The sequence below is a fragment of the Pecten maximus genome, chromosome 10, assembly GCF_902652985.1.
Source record: "Pecten maximus chromosome 10, xPecMax1.1, whole genome shotgun sequence".
NCBI classification, from domain to species: Eukaryota; Metazoa; Mollusca; class Bivalvia; order Pectinida; family Pectinidae; genus Pecten; species Pecten maximus.
In genome coordinates this window covers 17557123-17580255 of record NC_047024.1, presented here as the reverse complement: position 1 = coordinate 17580255, position 23133 = coordinate 17557123, and the positions used below count along the sequence as shown (strand labels likewise).

Sequence of the window (23133 nt, the reverse complement as noted above, 5' to 3'; positions counted from 1 at the left end):
TACCCATCCTGCTTACAATAATCAATGATATACTAGTATAATAGAAGATCACGAATGGTTACAAAAATCATTTTATAACGGTAACTCTGTGGTGACATCTAATCCTGTAATTCTGTACAAATAAGTGTTTGGAGTTATGTTTATTAAATTCTAACTTCAGAATCGGTTTTCTGAAATCACTGCTGTAAAATAATATCTTGTGAAGTTTGTTAAATTTTCTGTATTTCAGGTAAAAAAAGAATAGGATTTTAATTGTGTTTGAATTAATCTCGTTTAACCAGTCGGGTATTTTCGATCTTGTGAGAATTATGATTGAAGATCATCTTGTAAGTATACAGCTAGAGAGACAAACATCACTTTAATACCAGGGACATTTCTATTTGTTCTGCATTGTCACTATGTAACCTTACCAATTAAATTGGAAAGTTATCAGATCATTATTCTTATATAATTCCCACTGGATAATAAAAACCCTGATTGATCAATGTAACATGCGACTCCATGTATTTTTCTCATTGTGAAATATATAAGGTAAACATGTTGAAATTACACTAAGTTTTTGTGTTTATTTCCATGGACTATATATTTTTCCAGGAATGATGGTATGTACTTGTGATGTCACAAGAACAGGTCTTGCACTGACATTGATACATTGGATTTTGGAATGCGATAAAATTGTTATAGGTTGGATATAAGAAAAACTTCAATCTAAAACAGAAATATAAGTATTGAACTGCATTCTTTAGAAAGGTACTGTTCTATAATTCTTACAGGGTTGCTGACAAATTAATCATAATTCACCAAACAAAGGTGTCCATGTGTAAGGGTGTCCATGTGTTAGGGTGTCCATGTGTTTAGGGTGTCCATGTGTTTAGGCATGTTTTTAGGGTGTTCATGTGTTTAGGGTGTCCAAGTGTTAGTGTGTTCATGTGTTTAGGGTGTCGATGTGTTTAGGGTGTTCATGTGTTTAGAGTGTCCATGTGTTAGTGTGTCCATGTGTTAGTGTGTCCATGTGTTTAGGGTGCTCATGTGTTTAGGGTGTCCATGTGTTAATGTGTCCATGTGTTTAGGGTGTCCATGTGTTTAGGATGTCCATGAGTTTAGGGTGTCCATGTGTTTAGGGTGTCCATGTGTTTAGGGTGTCCATGTGTTTAGGGTGTCCATGTGTTAGGGTGTCCATGTGTTTAGGGTGTTCATGTGTTTAGGGTGTCCATGTGTTTAGGGTGTTCATGTTTTTAGGGTGTTCATGTGTTTGGGTGTCCATGTGTTTGGGTGTCCATGTGTTTGGGTGTCCATGTGTTAGGGTGTCCATGTGTTTGGGTGTCCATGTGTTTAGGGTGTCCATGTGTTTAGGGTGTCCATGTGTTTAGGGTGTTCATGTGTTAGGGTGTCCATGTGTTAGGGTGTCCATGTGTTAGGGTGTCAATGTGTTTAGGGTGTCCATGTGTTTAGGGTGTTCATGTGTTTAGGGTGTTCATGTGTTTAGAGTGTCCATGTGTTAGTGTGTCCATGTGTTTAGGGTGCTCATGTGTTTAGGGTGTCCATGTGTTTAGGGTGTCCATGTGTTAGAGTGTTCATGTGTTTAGGGTGTCCATGTGTTTAGTGTGTCCATGTGTTTAGAGTGTCCATGTGTTAGTGTGTCCATGTGTTTAGAGTGTCCATGTGTCAGTGTGTCCATGTGTTTAGGGTGTCCATGTGTTTAGGGTGTCCATGTGTTTAGGGTGTTCATGTGTTTAGGCCTCAACTGTTCTTGACTTTTAGTTCATCAGCAAAAAAAATTACAACAAAATGTTGATAATGTTATAATCAATCATCTACAGTTTGGTGGAGCATTGATAACTGTTTTACAGATTATTAACTAGAAATCAATGTAAATTATGATGTCATGTTGCTGGTATAGAAATCATATTTCATTTAAACAGAATGCTTAGAAAAACAAACATTTTTTTTAAGTTCTCTTTGTGTCATAAATACTTTATGTTCAGTTAAATTCCAAATCTTTCCAAAAATTGTTTCTATAACAAAATATGATACTCTAGAATGAGGATACATGTAATTCAATAGCTTCTGTAATTTTGAAACTAATCACAAAATACAACATCATAATAAGGAAATCAAGCATGTAACTGACCATGACAATTTCAAAATGACTGACCGTAATTACAGTGTTCAACATTATCGATGAAACGTTTGGAAAATGATGAACTTAATTTTGGTAGCACCTTTTTTAAAGCATGAAAGAAAACAATAAAATAAAAAATTCCACAAACTTAGAAAGTTGTCATTACCTTGTATACCATCACATCTCTTTGTGTCCTTAATGTACTTTTTATTCATGGAGAGATAAGCATGTTATAAATATATATACATTGGTACACACCAATCTTGTTTACAAAATGAAACAGCTTTTATATGAGCTTTTAAGGTGGTAATGTTCCAAAGTATTTCCATGAGAGTTAAAACAATGTTTATCCATATAATATTTTCTTTTAATACATATTTTTTTTAATGTAATTTTAGGATTCTTTTATACACATTGTACATGTTATGAACTTTGCTCAAAAATATGATGTTCGAAGGAGTATGTCCTTTTAAGATACTGAACTGTCTGCAGAAAAAAAACTCACAATATTGTCAATGAATTCTGCTTGATGAAATGCACACTAAAATCACCACATCACTAAAGCACAAAGCTTCATAACTCACTCGCTTGTTTTTTTTATTACACCGATAAACTCTTACTGAAAGTATCCTTCACGTTTTTCATCATATACAATTCATTAATGGATGTAAAGTCTAATGCAGGATATTTGTAACGGAAGATTAGGGTCAACGCTGTATTTTTTACATGAGAAGGAATACACATTTTTGACATATTTTTCTGTCTGGATTTAAATTGTTTCTAAATGACTGATGTTAAACAACAAAACTACAAGCTGGATAGTATGAAAACATCTCACAAACTTTTGTTGATCGAACCTTAGAAGTTATATACAGAAATAAAGACAGTAATGTCAGTTCGTACAAACACAGCTATGATATACTTGACAATGCTGTCCATTCAATGGAGCAGGTATGAATCAAACACATAATACTGTTCTTACTCTCACACATTCAATTCTTATAATAAGCTGACCACTTAATACACATCGGCCACGATGATGATTTGTTCATAGAGTCCGAAAGTGTCATGGGATTGTATGTACACGATTGATATTAGTACACTGAAAACACACAAGGTTTGTTTAGCATCCACAGGAAATAACGATTCACATACATATATATATATATCTGTTCATGTTAATACACGTCAAATCCTATTGATCTTTACACAGGGCCTAGCATATACCTACTGGTGTATATACACAGGGGCTTGTCTGTATATAATACACAGGGTATTGTGTACATACGACACACAACGTATACATTATCTACAATGAAAGCATTTACAAGCTATTTTTAAACAATTTAAAAATTCAATGGATAAAATTGTTTTTAAAAAAATGATAATCTTTAAAATCTAACATACAATCATCACATTTGTACAAATATATTAAAAAATGAATTTAAAAGAAAGCCACTGGCCTACACCACTCATTCATGTGATCAGGGCAATCATGAACCTGATGAACCCAACATAGTCACTACTCCTCAAACCTCAACAGTTCACACCATTCTTATGAATGTGATAACATTTTCTTTCTGGACATTGGTTCAAATACCTCGAAAATACGGCATAATATGGAAAACAGTGCCATAACACACTTTCTGTAAGTTGTTTAAGGTTTTTAAAAATTCTTTGGAGTAGTAACATTGGACATCAAGGGATCAGCCTTGAATCATATCATCCCCACCACTCCAAAATAGAATGTTCCACTACCCAAGTGGATCATGCCATTCATTGTCTGTGGGGAAGACAGATTAACAGCAACAGATTGCACAACCACTTAAATGACTATTTCACACTCACACTCTCTCCATCACTTCATCAAACCCTGGTCAAACCCAATTCTTCAATCATACACTTATGGAATTTCATGGATTAATTTAATAATGATATTTCCTGATTAAGTATAAATTATATTTGTGCAGCAATATGCCCATGGCGACCAACGCATTTTCCCCCAACTAAAGGGTGGGAAAAGGTTTATTTCAAAATAGCATTTGATTGAATTTCTACCAAACTGAAAGAAATAGGTGGGTTTATTACCAGTCATGGGCTTATTGCTGGATACTATTGATAATAATTGGCACACTGCTATACTTTATAAAATGTGTGATTTCCTGTCTAGCTGATGTGCGAGTCAAATATTATTTCCTCCTCAACTAATTTCTGGATAACATATACTTTTAAATAATATTACTATTATCTACTATAGCTACTTCCTTCTAACCCTACATAAAAATCCTATCAGGTTCTCCGGACAAAAATGAACCATATGTCTACTCCCATATCTATTATTACATATAATATATGGTACTGTAATATTTTAACATACCCGGTATTTCATACTTTTAAAATCTAGCTGGCTTTTATCACACTTAAATGATGTTCAAAGCAGATCTTGTTTCCAAGAACAAAATTCTAAATCATTATATAATTACTAGTTATGGAAAACCAACCTTTTCAAATGTCTAATTAAAGTACATCACTTAAAATGCTGCATTTCTGTTAAAGATAATTCTTTTCTTTCATTTTTTCTAATGTATTGTAATTTAGAAGTTTTCTATGTATATTATACTTGGGTTTTAGACATCCTTAATTTAAAATACTGTCAAATTAAATACTGTTAAATATACAAGTAAGAAAAGAATTACTGGAGATTTAAAATACTGTTTATTGACAATAAAAGATTTAGATAATCCCCAATACAAAATATTTGTACCAGAATGTATTTTGAATTGTCTTGTTCTTTCAGAACTTTCTTGTCAGATGAGGAAGCTATTATCATCCACAATGACTATAAACTGTAAACTATTTATATATCTGATATAACTTATTATAAAACCTGTTTTAACTTTGTCCACTTAAAAATTAATCCGAGACGGAGCAATTTTTTCCACAAATTAAAGATACATAAATATATATTATATACGGACATACACACGATGATAGATTACATATATGTAAGTTTTTTTTACATTTGTAATAAGTGAGATTATAATACATTGTAAATACTCTGTAGAATACATTATGACTATACACCGACAATAAGTTACTAGTATTAACTGTACAGTCTATACACTATATAGGTCATCGAGATATGTACACTATATACATGGTTAAAATAAGCAGGCTTGTGTCACAAAGATATCCCACCAATTCTCCACTGTCTTGTTCTACATACCAACACGTACCAAAGCCAAATAAAATGGTGGATTGAAGAAAATAACACAAATATTGGTCATTGCATATCACTACAAGCATAAAAAACATCCAAAGGTTGATGAACTGACATATTTTTAAAATTTCCAGTCATGAAAACGGATATTTCCAGGAAAGATATTTGAAGCACATTTACATAAAACGTCCATTGTGATTGGAGACTCTGCGTCACAAGTCTGCTATTTCTGGTGATTGGAGACCCTGCGTCACAAGTCTGCTATTTCTGGTGATTAGAGACCCTGTGTCACAAGTCTGCTATTTCTGGTGATTGGAGACTCTGCGTCACAAGTCTGCTATTTCTAGTGAATTGAGACCCTGTGTCACAAGTCTGCTATTTCTGGTGATTGGAGACTTTGCGTCATAAGTCTGCTATTTCTGGTGATTAGAGACCCTGCGTCACAAGTCTGCTATTTCTGGTGATTAGAGACCCTGCGTCACAAGTCTGCTATTTCTGGTGATTTGAGACCCTGTGTCACAAGTCTGCTATTTCTGGTGATTTGAGACCCTGCGTCACAAGTCTGCTATTTCTAGTGATTTGAGACCCTGTGTCACAAGTCTGCCATTTCTGGTGGAGTTCATTTTTTAAGATCCTATAATGTACAAACTATCATATTTCATTCATCCTTACTTGTGTCTTTCATTCTCAATTTTAAATTCACCAACATCCTAAAGGCATTCCTTAAGAAAGTCAACACTATTTAACATCTGGTTGTTATTTGTGTGAACACTATCAAGGCTGCTTGAATAACGCAAAAAACACGTACTTTCAAATAAGTTGGCCATTGCTGTCACATATATAAGCACTAATATATTTCTTTACTAAATGGGCATCGTCCTATATCTACTGATAACTTAAGACTGGATTTCATACTTTAACAAAACCTGCCTGCCTTATTTGACGTAACAACGGTCCTTTAACTATTTTCAGGTTTGGCCGATTCTCCCTTTGCCCTTAACTAATATGTCTCATTGTTGAAGACTTTAAAAAAGGTTTCAATATTATTCCAATTTCCCAAATTCCAGAATGGCCACACAGCACATAGTGGCAAATATGTTACTTTTAAAGAACTCACAGGTTTTATTTGTTCTGAAAAAGCTAACACTCATTGCAGATAAACAGGGGAACTTACTAGGGTATTGTTTTCTTTGTAGACTGAAATTTCAAGACAGTGAAAAAAGCCTCCATAAAATTATTGTATCTTGTAAGTTTACCAAGAGCACTATCAAAAAAGATAAAAAAAATTATGCAAAGATGTGAATAATAACACCATTTTTACATCCAAACACATTTAAACAGACAAATTGTCCAAGGCAATGGGAACATTTCTTTATCTGCTGTAACGTTGACCAAATAAGGCAAATCTAGTGTGAGAAAGTTTGGAGTGTCGGGTATAGACTAACTCTTTGCAGATCATTATAATTACTTCATGTCATAGCAGCAGTTTAATTCAGATAAAAAGTAACAGAAAATGTGGACAAATTTACTATATTCTCAACAAAAAAAAAAAAAAAAAAAATTACATGAAGATTTCTTCAACCACACTGTCATAACAACAATTGTACAATAGTTGTGTTTGGGCTCTGGGATGATACCTGCTTCATTCTGAATCTGTTAGTATGTCTGATGTCCACACACTTTAACCATGTTTACGTTAGGTTTTGTTCTGACACACTTAGCTGTTTCTCCGGATTGCAGTTTTCTAATTACATTTCCTTTGTACTCTAACAATTCTGGAACAAGAGTTCACAGACAGTAAAAATATAACTCCCTGTGTAGCCTCGCGCATACTGGTGTCATATGTTGACAAACAATTTGTAGATCATTTCACATGTGTATTTCTTGTTTTCCACACAAGGATCCCAGGACAACAGGAATCATCTAAATAAATGGTTGCCATTCTTTCCTAAGTGCCACACCTCATCATACGATTCCCTCCATAAAACTTGTGTCTAGGTTTTGAATTAAGGTCCGAATAAATCCCATTTCCTTGCGTGTGTTCTCAAATATGATATGAGGCTCCAAACTCTCACAGCGAAGACAGTTAGGGGCCATCACCATAGCCAGATTGTTCACATCCATTTTTGTAGTTTTTGAATTTTCTTCGGCAGCAAATACCTGTAATAGAGAACGGAATTATTGTGTACAAAGGAATCCACAAATTTGACAAACTATTTCACATTTACTAGTAGATCAAGAGTTTACTAGATGTTATCCATTTCATTTCTGTCCCCTTGTCATTAACTTGACTTACCAGTTTGTGAATATGAATCTGACTTACAAAGTTTGTGATTTTCGATATTTGATTGACATTTGACCTCCAGCCCCTTGCTATGATTCGTGAAATTATTACAATGGTTTGAACCTCGTCTATGACCTTGTGTCTTAAGTATAAACTTCAGAGTATCACCATACATGTTCCATATACGCACAAATTGCCAAAATGTGGTGTTTTTTATTGAGAAGAATATGTGAAAACAATCAAAAATTACAGTCCAGATAAGACCATATCATCTAACATAACGTCAAAACTTACAGCTAGAAATACAAGTACTACAGATGATGCTGTATATATTTGAGTATCGTAGATATGCTGTATATATTTGAGTACTGTACAGCTAGAAATACAAGTACTACAGATAATGCTGTATATATTTGAGTATCGTAGATATGCTGTATATATTTGAGTATCGTACAGCTAGAAATACAAGTTCTACAGATAATGCTGTATATATTTGAGTATCGTAGATATGCTGTATATATTTGAGTATCGTACAGCTAGAAATACAAGTTCTACAGATAATGCTGTATATATTTGAGTATCGTAGATATGCTGTATATATTTGAGTACCGTACCGCTAGAAATACAAGTACCATAGATGATGCTGTATATATTTGAGTATCGTACAGCTAGAAATACAAGTTCTACAGATAATGCTGTATATATTTGAGTATCGTATATATGCTGTATATATTTGAGTATCGTACAGCTATAGAAATACAAGTTCTACAGATGATGTTGTATATATTTGAGTACCTGTAGGAAGCGGATGAGATAGGCGAGAACCAGCCTGTTGATGTCGGGGAGTTTGTTTACCACTTCGATGGCCGCCTCCCCATTAGAGTAGTTTTCTATACACTCCTCGTAGAAATGTTGGGGTATGAGGGGTTCGTGTAGCTCCCGGTACCACAGTTTGAGGAGGGATGCTGGGATGTGTGGGTCTATACAGTCAGTGGGTAACATCCACTGGTCACACTTTATCTTCAGGCTGTTTACCTCATCAATGTCACCAGGCACTCTGGAACATAAAACTTAAATCAGAACACAGATCTCTGGAACATAAAACTTAAATCAGAACACAGGATCTCTGGAACATAAAACTTAAATCAGAACACAGGATCTCTGGAACATAAAACTTCAATCAGAACACAGGATCTCTGGAACATAAAACTTAAATCAGAACACAGGATCTCTGGAACATAAAAAAACTTAAATCAGAACACGGATCTCTGGAACATAAAAACATAAATCAGAACACCGATCTCTGGAACATAAAAACATAAATCAGAACACCAATCTCTGGAACATAAAAACATAAATCAGAACACCAATCTCTGGAACATAAAAACTTAAATCAGAACACAGGATCTCTGGAACACAAAACTTAAATCAGAACACAGGATCACAGTTAACTTGTTTGTTTGTTTTTTAGGTCTATCTGCCTCATGTAGCTTCGCTACTGGAATCCACAGGAGACAACACAACAGGGCAGTCCATGATCTTAGTTCTCCTCCCCCTCCTTTTACGACATGCTATCAACTGAGCTATTTCCCCTCCCCCCTCCTTTTACGAAATTCTAACAACTGAGCTATTTCCCCTCCCCCTCCTTTTACGACATGCTATCAACTGAGCTATTTCTCCTCCCCCCTCCTTTTACGAAATTCTAACAACTGAGCTATTTCCCCTACCCCCTCCTTTTATGACATTCTATCAATTGAGCTATTTCTCCTCCCCCCTCCTTTTACAACATGCTATCAATTGAGCTATTTCCCCTCCCCCTTCTTTTACGACATTCTATCAATTGAGCTATTTCCCTTCCCCCTCCTTTTATGACATTCTAACAACTGAGCTATTTCTCCTCCCCCCTCCTTTTACGACATTCTAACAACTGAGCTATTTCCCCTTCTCCCTCCTTTTATGACATTCTAACAACTGAGCTATTTCCCCGCCCCCTCCTTTTATGACATTCTAACAACTGAGCTATTTCCCCTCCTCCCTCCTTTTACAACATGCTATCAACTGAGCTATTTCCTCTTTCCCCATGCTCTTTTACGACGCCCTATCTACTGAATCATTTCCCCTGCTCCCAGCTTTACATGTAAAAATGACTATCATTAACTTTCAAACAATTCAGAGATACTACCCACCTAAAAATTCCCTCCGTTTGAGCACCATTGAGACGAAGTACCTCCTCTGAGAGCGCCACCTGTATCCAAGGTATCTGTCTGTCGGGGAATCGATCGTTCTGTAGTAGCATAACGTCCTTCAGAGTGCTTCCAAACATTGATGGACAGAACACAGATTTCTGGGGAAAAATAAACAAGGTAAAAAATCTCTCTCACAGAATGAAATTCTACATGAAATGGATCACATCCAAATCTTTCAGTAAGTGAAGTCCAAAATGACACAGATCTTAACTATCATTAAATTCTCTCAGATCAGTACCATTAATACAAGTTACATCACCATTAATACAAACTACATCACCATTAATACAAACTACATCACCATTAATACAAACTACATCACCATTAATACAAGTTACATCACCATTAATACAAACTACATCACCATTAATACAAACTACATCACCATTAATACAAGTTACATCACCATTAATACCAACTACATCACCATTAATACAAGCTACATCACCATTAATACAAGTTACATCACCATTAATACAAACTACATCACCATTAATACAAGCTACATCACCATTAATACAAGCTACATCACCATTAATACAAACTACATCACCATTAATACAAACTACATCACCATTAATACAAGCTACATCACCATTAATACAAACTACATCACCATTAATACAAACTACATCACCATTAATACAAGTTACATCACCATTAATACAAGCTACATCCCCATTATTACAAGTTACATCACCATTAATACAAACTACATCACCATTAATACAAGTTACATCACCATTAATACAAACTACATCACCATTAATACAATCTGTACCAGTACCATTAACTGTATCAGTATCCTTACCTTTGCCTGTTCGATTTCCTCCAGGGTTGGTTTTCTCTGGCCTTTCTTTGGTCCTGATTGCATGGTCTTGTCCAGTCGTCTCTGACACTGGGCAGCAAAGTGACTGATGGGAACCTGCAAAGATACAAGTACAACCTCATCATGATGTGAAACAAGAGGCCCAGAGGGACTGTATCACTCACCTGGATATTTTATTGATTGTGGCACAACCTTCCCATTTAAGTTATAATACAAATATTCTCCCACTTTGTTATCTTCCACTCAGTATCATGTATTGCAGTCAACACTTTCCCTTAACTAACAAGTTGTTTTCTGATTCCAAACGTTTGACATTTGGACTTCAAAAACAGCACTAATACCAGTATAACTCTTTTATGTTACAATAGCGTTGATTTGATTTATTTAAACCTTCAATACCTCCCCCACTAATAGCCAGGGTTATTGTCAGAGATCCTCGTGTACCTGACCTTTCGACCCAAATAATTTTGAAATTTGACCCAGTGACTTTGAACTTTGATCAGTTGACTTTTTGCCTAATTCAGTTCCACCAATTTTTACAATTTTGAACCTGCACAACCTAGGAATGCTTCTTGTGAAATTAGGCTAAATTTTAATCAGAGGGTAAGATGTTAAGAAATTATTGACGGACAACAGATACCAAGGTATGACATAAGCTCATCTTGGACTAGGTGAGCTAAAAACTGTCATCAAACACTTGAAAAAATTCGTGCTTGTCAAATACAGACCCACCCTGGTGTTAAAATGTGTAGCCATATTTTACCGTGAAGTTCTACATTTTCCCGTGAACAATTTCCATGGATATATTTAAAAGGGTATTATGACAGATAAACCCCATCCCTGAACTTTATTGTTATCCCTAAGAGGTTGTATACCCATCAACACATTGTGGACATTTCCTCCAGACTAACATGTCATTTGTTAGTAACGAGAACCATGCAGAGATAGGATACTGTGTAGTACTGTCTTCCTGAGGGCAAATATAAGGCTACAAAAAGGAAATACGAGAAAAATTGAAACCTTTAACTAGGAGAGGAGGGGTGAATCTTCATGCTTTAAACCCACAACCACAATTTATTTATCCAAATTGAAAACAAATTAAATCAAAAGTAAAGCAAAATGGTTATATTGAATATTTAGGTCCCTCCACATTTTCCTTATACTAAATGTGAACACCTTTTAAACTCTTCAACTAAGAAGGAGAAAGTAAATGGAAGGATGCAGTATTTGTTGGTAGTATTAAGATTTTACAATAGGCAGGATTTAGAGGGAAACGAGGAATAATCAAAACACCAAAAACACTTTGATTGATGTCTCTTTGTTATACATCACCTTCCCTTGAATCATGGGTAAGTAAAGCCATGATGACAACATGCAGGCAATGAATGTGATGTGAGGATTATGTGTGACACAAGATAACCTTTCCTGTACAGCAACATATTAACACATTGGGTCCCATGCACGTAAATGTTTACCTGTATAATCCTCCCATAATTACCCGTCTCCAATGATAACCATGCATGTAAGACAGAATATACCTCGTCCACATGCTCATAACCACAACCTACCTGTTTGAACTGGATCCATGAGTACCCTTGGAAAATGTCCAGTTTTGACATGGATTGGGTTTTCTAATGAAAAAGGAAAGGTACAAATGGTTTAGGGATTTTGGATTGTCCAGAGGATGATGATGTGTTCGCTCAGGCATGTCATATTCACTCATGCATGGATCCAGTTTGGAGTCTGGTGCAGTAAATACGAGAATTCATGGTCTTGTGACTGCCACACATTAACCAGCAGTGAAAAGAGGATTATTGATGATTGAGATGGCCTATTAAATTTAAAGTAACAATGCTTGGATATGTTTGAACTTTTAAACGAGTCTGACATCAGAAATATGTAATATCGAGTTACAAATCTCATACCTAGAACAGCTCGATTAGGTTTTAATTTAACTTCCTTGTATTATCGCAAGATCTTCACTCATTAACCTGCTAATCCCTGATCCACATTTTAAAATGTAGGTCAAAGGTCAAGGTCAAGGCCAGCAGGTCCGCAAATATAGTACAAATGGAAAGGCCTTGTCACAAGGAACACACATGTCAAATACCTGTATCCTTATTAGTATTGACACAACACTTTTATAAAAACTTAGCTGTCTAAGGTTGCTGATGCTGACGCTAAAGGTATAGAAATAGCTCCCTTGGACTTGTCTTGGCAAGTTAAATAGGGATAAGTATACCAAAGATGGTCAGAACAAAATAAATTGAGGAAGGATGTGTAACAAGTCTATATGATGAATTGATCATGTTAAGATGAAATTGGTCAGGTACTGAGTACAGCAAAAAGATTCCAGTATACGTAGGAAGGGGGGGGGGGGGGGGGGGGTGTCATTTACAGTATACCACATAATAACTCTGGGGAGGGGGGAGGGGGATTCATTTACAGTATACCACATAACAGCTCTGGGGAGGGGGTGGGTCATTGACAGTATACCACATAAAAACTCTGGCGGGGTTAATGGGGGGGGGGGGGGGTGTCATTGACAGTAGACCACATAACTCTGGGGAGGGGGTGATTGGCAGTAGACCACATAACTCTGGGGTAGAGGGGGTCATTGACAGTAGACCACATAACTCTGGGGTAGAGGGGGTCATTGACAGTAGACCACATAACTCTGGGGTAGAGGGGGTCATTGACAGTAGACCACATAACTCTGGGGTAGACAGGGGTCATTGACAGTAGACCACATAACTCTGGGGTAGAGGGGGGTCATTGACAGTAGACCACATAACTCTGGGGGTAGAGGGGGTCATTCATCAGTCTCATTTCTTTTGTAATAAATATATGAGCAAACAACAACTGCCCACAAAGCACTTTAACACACACAAACAATAAATCCTCTCCCAAAAGCTTGCAGCATATTAGGCAGCTTCCAACTGTGTGTACATCCAGCAGTGGTAAGTCAAAGCATAGCCTTAATTACAACATCTAGGTTTAAACTGCATTTGTAAAATGGAAAATATTTTACTTTCCAATTAACGGATATGTTGTGTTATGATTTAAAAAAAAAAAAAAAAATGCATACCATATTTATCCTACAGCTAACCCATGCTAGGAATAAACAAGTTCAAATCTATTGCTATTCAATAGATTTATTACAAATGTCACTGTCCATTTGAGCCAGAGGTTATTGCAGGATGAATATGGTACTCCAGGAGAAATCATTCACCATCTTTAACACATTGTTTGATTTTGATCAGAGAACATGGTCTGAATCTTAATTTTCTTCAATCAAAAGATGCTAAGGGTCATACGTGTAATATTTTAATAATTTCCATCGTAGTTCTGAGTTAGATAAGCAGTTGTGGTGTATCATGCCTATGTTTTGTGGCAAGTGAGATGTAATTCGACCATCGTGATCAGATTGGTGGTGACCCCTGAAATGAACCTGTCTGTTAGGTAAATATTGAAATTGACCCCTGAAATGAACCTGTCTGTTAGGTAAATTTTGAAATTGACCTATGTGAATTCCTCAATGTAAATTGACTTTTGAGATTACCAACCTGTGAGTTGACCTTTGAAATGCCCCCCACCAATAACATGAACAGCCATAAGTATTTTGGCGTTAGATATAAGATGACATTACTTTTTTGCCATGACTAGCATACAAAGCAGAGGAAGCATGTGATAATAATGATGACGAAGCTTCGTTACCATACATACGTTGGGTAGATCAATGATGTCTTCAGCGTGGCGCTGGATGTACCCTTCGAGGTAGGAATAAAACTTCACAGATGGAGGGAAAAAGTTCAAACAAATTGCCATCAACTCCCAGCCTCTCTGTAAACTTTCTCTACAAAAAAATTGAAATTCAATGATAAAACTGAAACTCAAAGATCATTTTAATGTTTTTTAAAGGATATAACCTAAAAATATTTGTGATTTACTGTAGTTTTTGAAGAGTTTGTGTGATTTATATGTAGTTTCCAAGAATACATTTTGTTAGTAAGATTTCAAATTCATTACACGGCAGAACTTTAATATTATGTCTCTGCTAACATATTTCACGGACTCTGTTTTAATAAGAATTCCGTTTCCTCATTGTGCCAGATGTATTATTAGAATTGACAGTAGCAAAGTTGCCTATGAATATTCATTATTTATTGTATATCACAGTATGGCTGTGACACACTGCCCTCTAAAAGAAAGAATTTAAGCAATGAAAGTGGCTGGTATATACTATGTAATCTCAAGTGTCAAGAAAAGAGCACTTAAGACCAGCGATAAGGACATCTTGTTAGGAAAACCTTCTCCACTTCCATAATAACAGCTTATTCTACAAACGTGCTATACTTCAAACAGATATTCCGCACAAGTTACAAAATTTCTTGTGTAACATTCACCATAATACTTTTAACAGTAATTAGTCCAATGATAATATTCTAATATCATACATTTAGCTTGTCATTCTTAAAAATTGTTAAAAAAAAAGATTTAAAAAAATTGAAAAAATCAATCAAAATGGAAAAATATATAGTTCAACTACATAAAAGAAACCGCAAAATGAACTGTGAAAGGAAATATAACGAAAACGCCTCCATAAAAATCAGATCGAAAAACTATTTTTTTAACTTGTTTAGAATTTGATATTTGACAGGCAAATAATTGTTTCTACAGCCCAGATAGTAAGACTCACTCTTTTCTATTTTCAGTTGTCTGTTTACAGATCTGCATATAGATCTCATCTCGAAGATTTGCGACATTCCATCCCTTGATGACTATTTCTTGCGCAGCCTGCATCTGAGAGTGCTTTCCCTTCCTGTCGCCCATGTAAATCTGGATCAGTGTCAAAGGTCAAGGACAAAAAAAAAATGGAATTTGTCAGCATGCCACTACTTCAACAAACAAATTGAATGTCACTATGGGATGAAGTTTTACATCTGATCAATCTGATCTGTTTGTGTTTTAATTTCTGATTTTCTAGAAAAAGATTCAATACAAATATCCTTTCAATGATTTTCTACTCTCAAACATGACTTTTGTCTCACATAGAATGAGATTTTCATTATAACATGTCTAAAACTGAAAGACAGACAAAAAAGGATATGTTTGAAGACGTCACATGCTTCTTTCTTCACACCCTTGTCTTCTGTTCGTAGGATTGGTTTCTGGATAGGATCCTGTGAAAATAAAACACCATCAACATCAAATCTCCACACATATAAATTGGTATACAGTGGAACTTCGTTAACTCGAAGTCGACGGGACCACGAAAAAACTTCGAGTTATCCGAGTGTTCGAATTAAGCGAGTTATCGTTTTTGGTGAAAAGTTTGGTCAATATTTGTCAACATTATAATCATAATAACTTCGCTCTGTCGCTCATCAGTTTAGTGTGAAGACTGGTCAATACATGTAAATATATATGTAATGTTTCGTTATGTCACTTGTAATTTGGTGTAGTTTTGCCGATATACAGTCACGATAAAGTTTCTTTCACTTAGTCACTTCAATAACGATAAGATGTGCAAGTCATGTTTGCAAAAGGTAAACGATAAAACGGAATTCGACAAAATAACAAGTTATTAATGTCAAAACAAATAACCGTTTAAGTTTAACACAGATTGCATACAAAACGTAACAGAACCATTACCATTTATTGGACATATATAAAATACTGTTTGATCGGCCTACTTACTTTTTATTGATAACCACGCCATTTCCATGTGTATTAGCACCGGAAGTTGGGCTGCGCATGTGCGTATACAATGTTACTGTAACTGAGTTGGCATTTTATCCGATTTAATAGACAGCACTGACCGTTACAGTTGTACTCTGAACACCTCGGCAGTAATTACGCTATTGTTTCAGCAGTTTAAAGATTTAATAGGCGCCGGTGACTGTGTCATTTCTACACCTGTAAAAACATCAGCCGGGTAGATCTACCGGTGTGTCAGAGATTAGTTCCGCTTGAGCGAACGGGTAGATGAGTTGTTGACTATAGTGTGTACTGATATCGGCGACCGCCTTGGGAAATTACCTGATGTAAGTAAAGCAGTACTTTTTATCACCAAGACTTGTTGTTATAAGATTCAACCGACAATTTCTTTTATGAATTTATGAAACACTTATAATAGCATGTAGGTTAGTAGTGCCGATATGTTCAGTATTACAAACGGAATTTAGCTCTTAAAAAATGTCGGCGTTTGCCACCGATCGACGAAAATTATACTTCGAGTTATTCGAACATTTCAAGTAGGATTTTTATTGTTGGGGCCAAATTTTTACTTCGTATTATCCGAGTTTTTCGAGTTATCCGAATTCGAATTATCCGAGTTTTTTTTACTAAGATAAAGAGAGAATTCGGCCGGGACCGGCGAGGTACTTCGAGTTAAGCGGGGTATTCGAGTTATCCGAGTTCGAGTTAACGAAGTTCCACTGTATGTCTTATTTAGCTATAGCTACGTCCTTCATATCACCGTGAACCTCACCACATTAAACATATCAGACATCATATTACCTTCAGGAACCATTTTCTTCTCATCGCCATCATTGCTGAAAATAGTGATTTGTTTCACCAAAAGATTTTTAACTTTACACTGTATCTTACTAACTGGGTTCAACCTTACCACTGCCCACTCAACATTTCCATTCAAAATATCCTATGTTAATTAATATACAGAAATTAAAGACAACATCCATGCTTTTAGCTCAATGTTCAAACATGTTCAAGAAATTTGTAGTAAATATACGCATATAAGTGACATTTGAGTTGTTGAAGCCTGAAGGGGCTATTACAAAAGGTCAGACACACCTTGAACAATACTTCTAACTTGATTAAGTTATCTCCCCTTACTGAATTACTCGGACATCAATTGTCCTTGGGCTAATTAGATTGTATCAAACACCGACATAGGAATTCCAGGCTTGCACAAATTAAATATGAAAGTCATTGATGTGTTTGGTAACAGTAGAATTGATGTCCTAAGGGGCCTGTGTGTTCTACCCAGGTGGTCTTATTGACTATTAACATCATATTAGTCTGGGGGACACTTATAGGACAGAAATACTGACAGGCAGGGACATACAAATATCTGACATCATACCGTCCACTTATAAGGGGAGGACAACATTGAGATGTATCTGACATCATACCATCCACTTATAAGGGGAGGACAACATTGAGATGTATCTGATATCATACCGTCCACTTATAAGGGTAGGACAACATTGAGATATATCATACCGTCCACTTATAAGGGTAGGACAACATTGAGATAAATCTGACATCATACCGTCCACTTATAAGGGTAGGACAACATTGAGATAAATCTGATATCATACCGTCCACTTATAAGGGTAGGACAACATTGAGATGTATCTGACATCATACCGTCCACTTATAAGGGGAGGACAACATTGAGATATATCATACCGTCCACTTATAAGGGTAGGACAACATTGAGATGTATCTGACATCATACCGTCCACTTATAAGGGTAGGACAACATTGAGATGTATCTGACATCATACCGTCCACTTATAAGGGTAGGACAACATTGAGATGTATCTGACATCATACCGTCCACTTATAAGGGTAGGACAACATTGAGATGTATCTGATATCATACCGTCCACTTATAAGGGGAGGACAACATTGAGATAAATCTGACATCATACCGTCCACTTATAAGGGTAGGACAACATTGAGATGTATCTGATATCATACCGTCCACTTATAAGGGGAGGACAACTTTTAGATATATCTGATATCATACCGTCCACTTATAAGGGGAGGACAACATTGAGATATATCATACCGTCCACTTATAAGGGGAGGACAACATTGAGATAAATCTGACATCATACTGTCCACTTATAAGGGGAGGACAACATTGAGATGTATCTGATATCATACCGTCCACTTATAAGGGTAGGACAACATTGAGATGTATCTGACATCATACCGTCCACTTATAAGGGGAGGACAACATTGAGATAAATCTGACATCATACCGTCCACTTATAAGGGTAGGACAATATTGAGGTGTATCTGATATCATACCGTCCACTTATAAGGGGAGGACAACATTGAGATGTATCTGACATCATACCGTCCACTTATAAGGGGAGGACAACATTGAGGTGTATCTGATATCATACCGTCCACTTATAAGGGGAGGACAACATTGAGATGTATCTGATATCATACCGTCCACTTATAAGGGGAGGACAACATTGAGATGTATCTGACATCATACCGTCCACTTATAAGGGGAGGACAACATTGAGGTGTATCTGATATCATACCGTCCACTTATAAGGGTAGGACAACATTGGGATATATCTGATATCATACTGTCCACTTATAAGGGGAGGACAACATTGAGATGTATCTGACATAATACCGTCCACTTATAAGGGGAGGACAACATTGAGATGTATCTGATATCATACCGTCCACTTATAAGGGTAGGACAACATTTAGATGTATCTGATATCATACCGTCCACTTATAAGGGCAGGACAACATTTAGATGTATCTGACATCATACCGTCCACTTGTAAGGGGAGGACAACATTTAGATATATCTGACATCATACCGTCCACTTATAAGGGTAGGACAACATTGGGATGTATCTGATATCATACCGTCCACTTATAAGGGTAGGACAACATTGAGATGTATCTGATATCATACCGTCCACTTATAAGGGGAGGACAACATTGAGATAAATCTGACATCATACCGTCCACTTATAAGGGGAGGACAACATTGAGATGTATCTGATATCATACCGTCCACTTATAAGGGTAGGACAACATTCGATCCCCTAATTCCAGTTGTTTTTATTTTCTCACATTCTTATCCACCCTTCATATTTGAATTGGGGATTCTCAACACTAAATTTAGAAAAGGAATTAATTCAATCCAAATAGTCAGGCAAAACGAGCAACTTAAACTAATTCCATCTCCCCCTTGAAATCAAAGTTGGCACCCATTACGGAGAGACATAGTTTAGTATTAATGTTACTACAGATTCTGGTTTTGAAGGAGTCTTTAATATCAAGCTAGAATAAACATTTTTCTGGGACTTCTTCACTCTTTTTTTAACTTGTCCACTTCATCCCAAATTTTATAACGTTAGATATTTAATTTTCTCACACATTCTCCACCAATCAAGTGACAAATTGATTCCCTAGAGCTTGTCATGCACTTTATGATCGTTAATAGTTTAAAGTGCATAAAAACTCAAGTAGATAAAAAGCCTTTTGGGAAATCCCAAACAAAATTAAAACATTTCTATAAATAAACTTTTAGGGAAATCCTGAGGGCTCCTACACAATTGAAAAGTGTTTAAATCAAAATTTATATTTTTTACATGTTAAATTTTAATTCCCATATCTGAGCTGTACAATCAAAGTCTGTAGGGAGTCGGGCATCAAAACAATGTAATCAACAGTCTCTTTTTTTCTTTACAATAATATTTTAGATATTAATGAATGAATCAGAAATATAACGACCTCACCAGTATAACTTTTGTTTATCATATTGTTGATATTGAAGTACTAGCCTCCCCCACACAGCTCTCTCCATCATTATCATGGTAACTATTCAACAGTCCACACTTAATCAAAGTCACACCAACGCGTCAAACAGCATTAGTCATCAAAGGTCCAATTCAACACCTTCAACAACAACTGGTTTCTGTTTGACTAGGAAAAAAACTGCTGACCTATACGATGTGACTGTTAACATGTTAAGTGGGTGTTGTCCGACAGGGATACAAAGCATAGTTAAGTGTGAAGGGCACCTTATAGTAACCTCCAGGTCAGTTTCAAATAGGCTGATAGTTCAAACATGTTATTTTTCGGTTAGAACAAAAAATTTCTATCTAGTGATAGTTGGACCCCTGTTGATTCATATATGACCCAAATGTCAGGAAGTTCAGACTATGATCGAGTCTACAATAAAGACAAGTTTCAGCCGGCTGTACACAAATGTCACTCACCTCACATCACATCTACATAAAACTACATCTACATAAAACTATGTACGGACCTCATACAACATCTACATAAAACTATGTACGGACCTCATACAACATCTACATAAAACTATGTACGGACCTCATGTCACATCTACATAAAACTATGTACGGACCTCATACAACATCTACATAAAACTATGTACGGACCTCATGTCACTTCTACATAAAACTACATCAACATAAAACTATGTACGGACCTCACATCACATCTACATAAAACTGTGTACGGACCTCATGTCACTTCTACATAAAACTACATCAACATAAAACTATGTACGGACCTCACATCACATCTACATAAAGCTATGTACGGACCTCATGTCACATCTACATAAAACTATGTACGGACCTCATACAACATCTACATAAAACTATGTACGGACCTCATGTCACATCTACATAAAACTATGTACGGACCTCATACAACATCTACATAAAACTATGTACGGACCTCATACAACATCTACATAAAACTATGTACGGACCTCATACAACATCTACATAAAACTATGTACGGACCTCATATCACATCTACATAAAACTATGTACGGACCTCATGTCACATCTACATAAAACTATGTACAGACCTCACATCACATCTACATAAAACTATGTACGGACCTCACATCACATCTACATAAAACTATGTACGGACCTCACATCACATCTACATAAAACTATGTACGGACCTCATGTCACATCTACATAAAACTGTGTACGAACCTTATACAACATCTACATAAACATCTACATAAAACTATGTACGGACTTCACATCACATCTACATAAAACTATGTACGGACCTCATACAACATCTACATAAAGCTATGTACGGACCTCATAAAACTATGTACGGACCTTATACAACATCTACATAAAGCTATGTACGGACCTCATAAAGCTATGTACGGACCTCATAAAACTATGTACGGACCTCACATCACATCTTAATTCAAAATAGAAATTGCGATGAGTGCAACAGAATTCTATAGTCAATAGTAAAAGATTTACCTGAAACACAACACTGGACTCTGTAAAACTTGTGCTCACTTCCCTGTAGTCGTCTTCTACTCCTAAACAGTTACCCATTGACGTAGCGTATTTGTACAGTTTGTCTCACCGTACATCTAACACAGGCAACAGTATAAAGATTGCTTTATATCATTTGTCCACCAATTTATAGACGATTCACAATATGACGTAAGTGTCATAAAAATACGGGAAAACTTTCAAGTTGCAGGTTACTTTTTATAGTGTAAATGAAATAATGTCCGGGCATGTGATGATGTATGTATACACCTACAACATTAATGAAAGTTGGTCGGAAGGAAGAGCATGAGATCAGGAAGTGTTTAGTGTTCACGATAGGGAACAAAGCCTGGTGTTGGAGCTCGATGGTCAACAACTCGGAGAACAGCGGGACAGTGTATCCGATCGGAAGGGTGGAGACCGCTCGGATGTACTCATCAGTACCTAATTATATAGTGGTTATAAATAAACTTCTCGTAATCTTTTAAATAAACATCTTACGAAATGCTCACTTAGATGACCAAACCTTACAGGGATTGACAAACCAAGGTGTTTTAATCATCTAAGCATTACGCGAAATAATAAAGTTTGCCGATCTGGCATGAATGATCTCACCTTTGACCAAGTCAGCATGGTCGCAACAGAAACTTTCTTGCCGAAGAGTCCTTTTTTGTGTCGGTTCATGTACTGCTGGGCATAGTTTTCAATGTCACTGTCCGAGGGCAACTTCTGTTTCTGTGATAACGGGCTCGCTGCTCTGATAGGGGGAGCGGTACCAGCTCTTGTCTGAAACAAGAACATCTACGACGATTTATTTTCTGAGTAACATGATCATTATACAACATAACCTGATCAAATCAACAACTGAGTAATGGGGGAGAACTGTATAAACCTGTCATCTATTCACCCTAACTAATCATGTTGTTGTATATTCACCCTAACTAATCATGTTGTATATTCACCCTAACTAATCATGTTGTTGTATTTTTCGGTGTTTTTCTAACACATTGAAATCATAATATACATTTGTCTAACAATGTAGTGTACTAGTCTAGCAATGTAGTGTACTGGTCTTACAATGTAGTGTACTAGTCTAACAATGTAGTGTACTAGTCTTACCATGTAGTGTACTAGTCTAACAATGTAGTGTACTAGTATACTAGTCTAACATTGTAGTGTACTAGTCTTACCATGTAGTGTACCAGTCTAACAATGTAGTGTACTAGTCTAACATTGTAATGTACTAGTCTAACAATGTAGTGTACTAGTATACTAGTCTAACATTGTAGTGTACTAGTCTAACAATGTAGTGTACTAGTCTAACAATGTAGTGTACTAGTCTAACATT

The 23133-nt window shown here is 36.1% G+C and overlaps 1 protein-coding gene across 5 annotated transcripts in view; it reads right to left on the bottom strand.

Moving 5' to 3' along the window:
* Positions 1-4972: 4972 nt before the first annotated feature.
* The window catches only part of LOC117335465 (rho GTPase-activating protein 39-like), a 151511-nt gene continuing 133350 nt past the window's right edge, over positions 4973-23133 (bottom strand). Inside the window, exons 8-16 of one of the 5 annotated variants that reach the window (XM_033895477.1) lie at positions 22401-22586; positions 15812-15884; positions 15401-15548; positions 14419-14557; positions 12270-12332; positions 10684-10797; positions 9813-9970; positions 8422-8683; positions 4973-7502 (exon numbers count right to left, since the gene is read on the bottom strand). In XM_033895477.1, the coding sequence (XP_033751368.1) occupies positions 7308-7502; positions 8422-8683; positions 9813-9970; positions 10684-10797; positions 12270-12332; positions 14419-14557; positions 15401-15548; positions 15812-15884; positions 22401-22586 (1338 nt within the window). In that variant the 3' untranslated portion in view covers positions 4973-7307. The remainder of the gene's footprint in view (positions 7503-8421; positions 8684-9812; positions 9971-10683; positions 10798-12269; positions 12333-14418; positions 14558-15400; positions 15549-15811; positions 15885-22400; positions 22587-23133) is intronic. The other 4 variants (XM_033895472.1, XM_033895473.1, XM_033895474.1 and 1 more) reach the window with 4 other exon arrangements.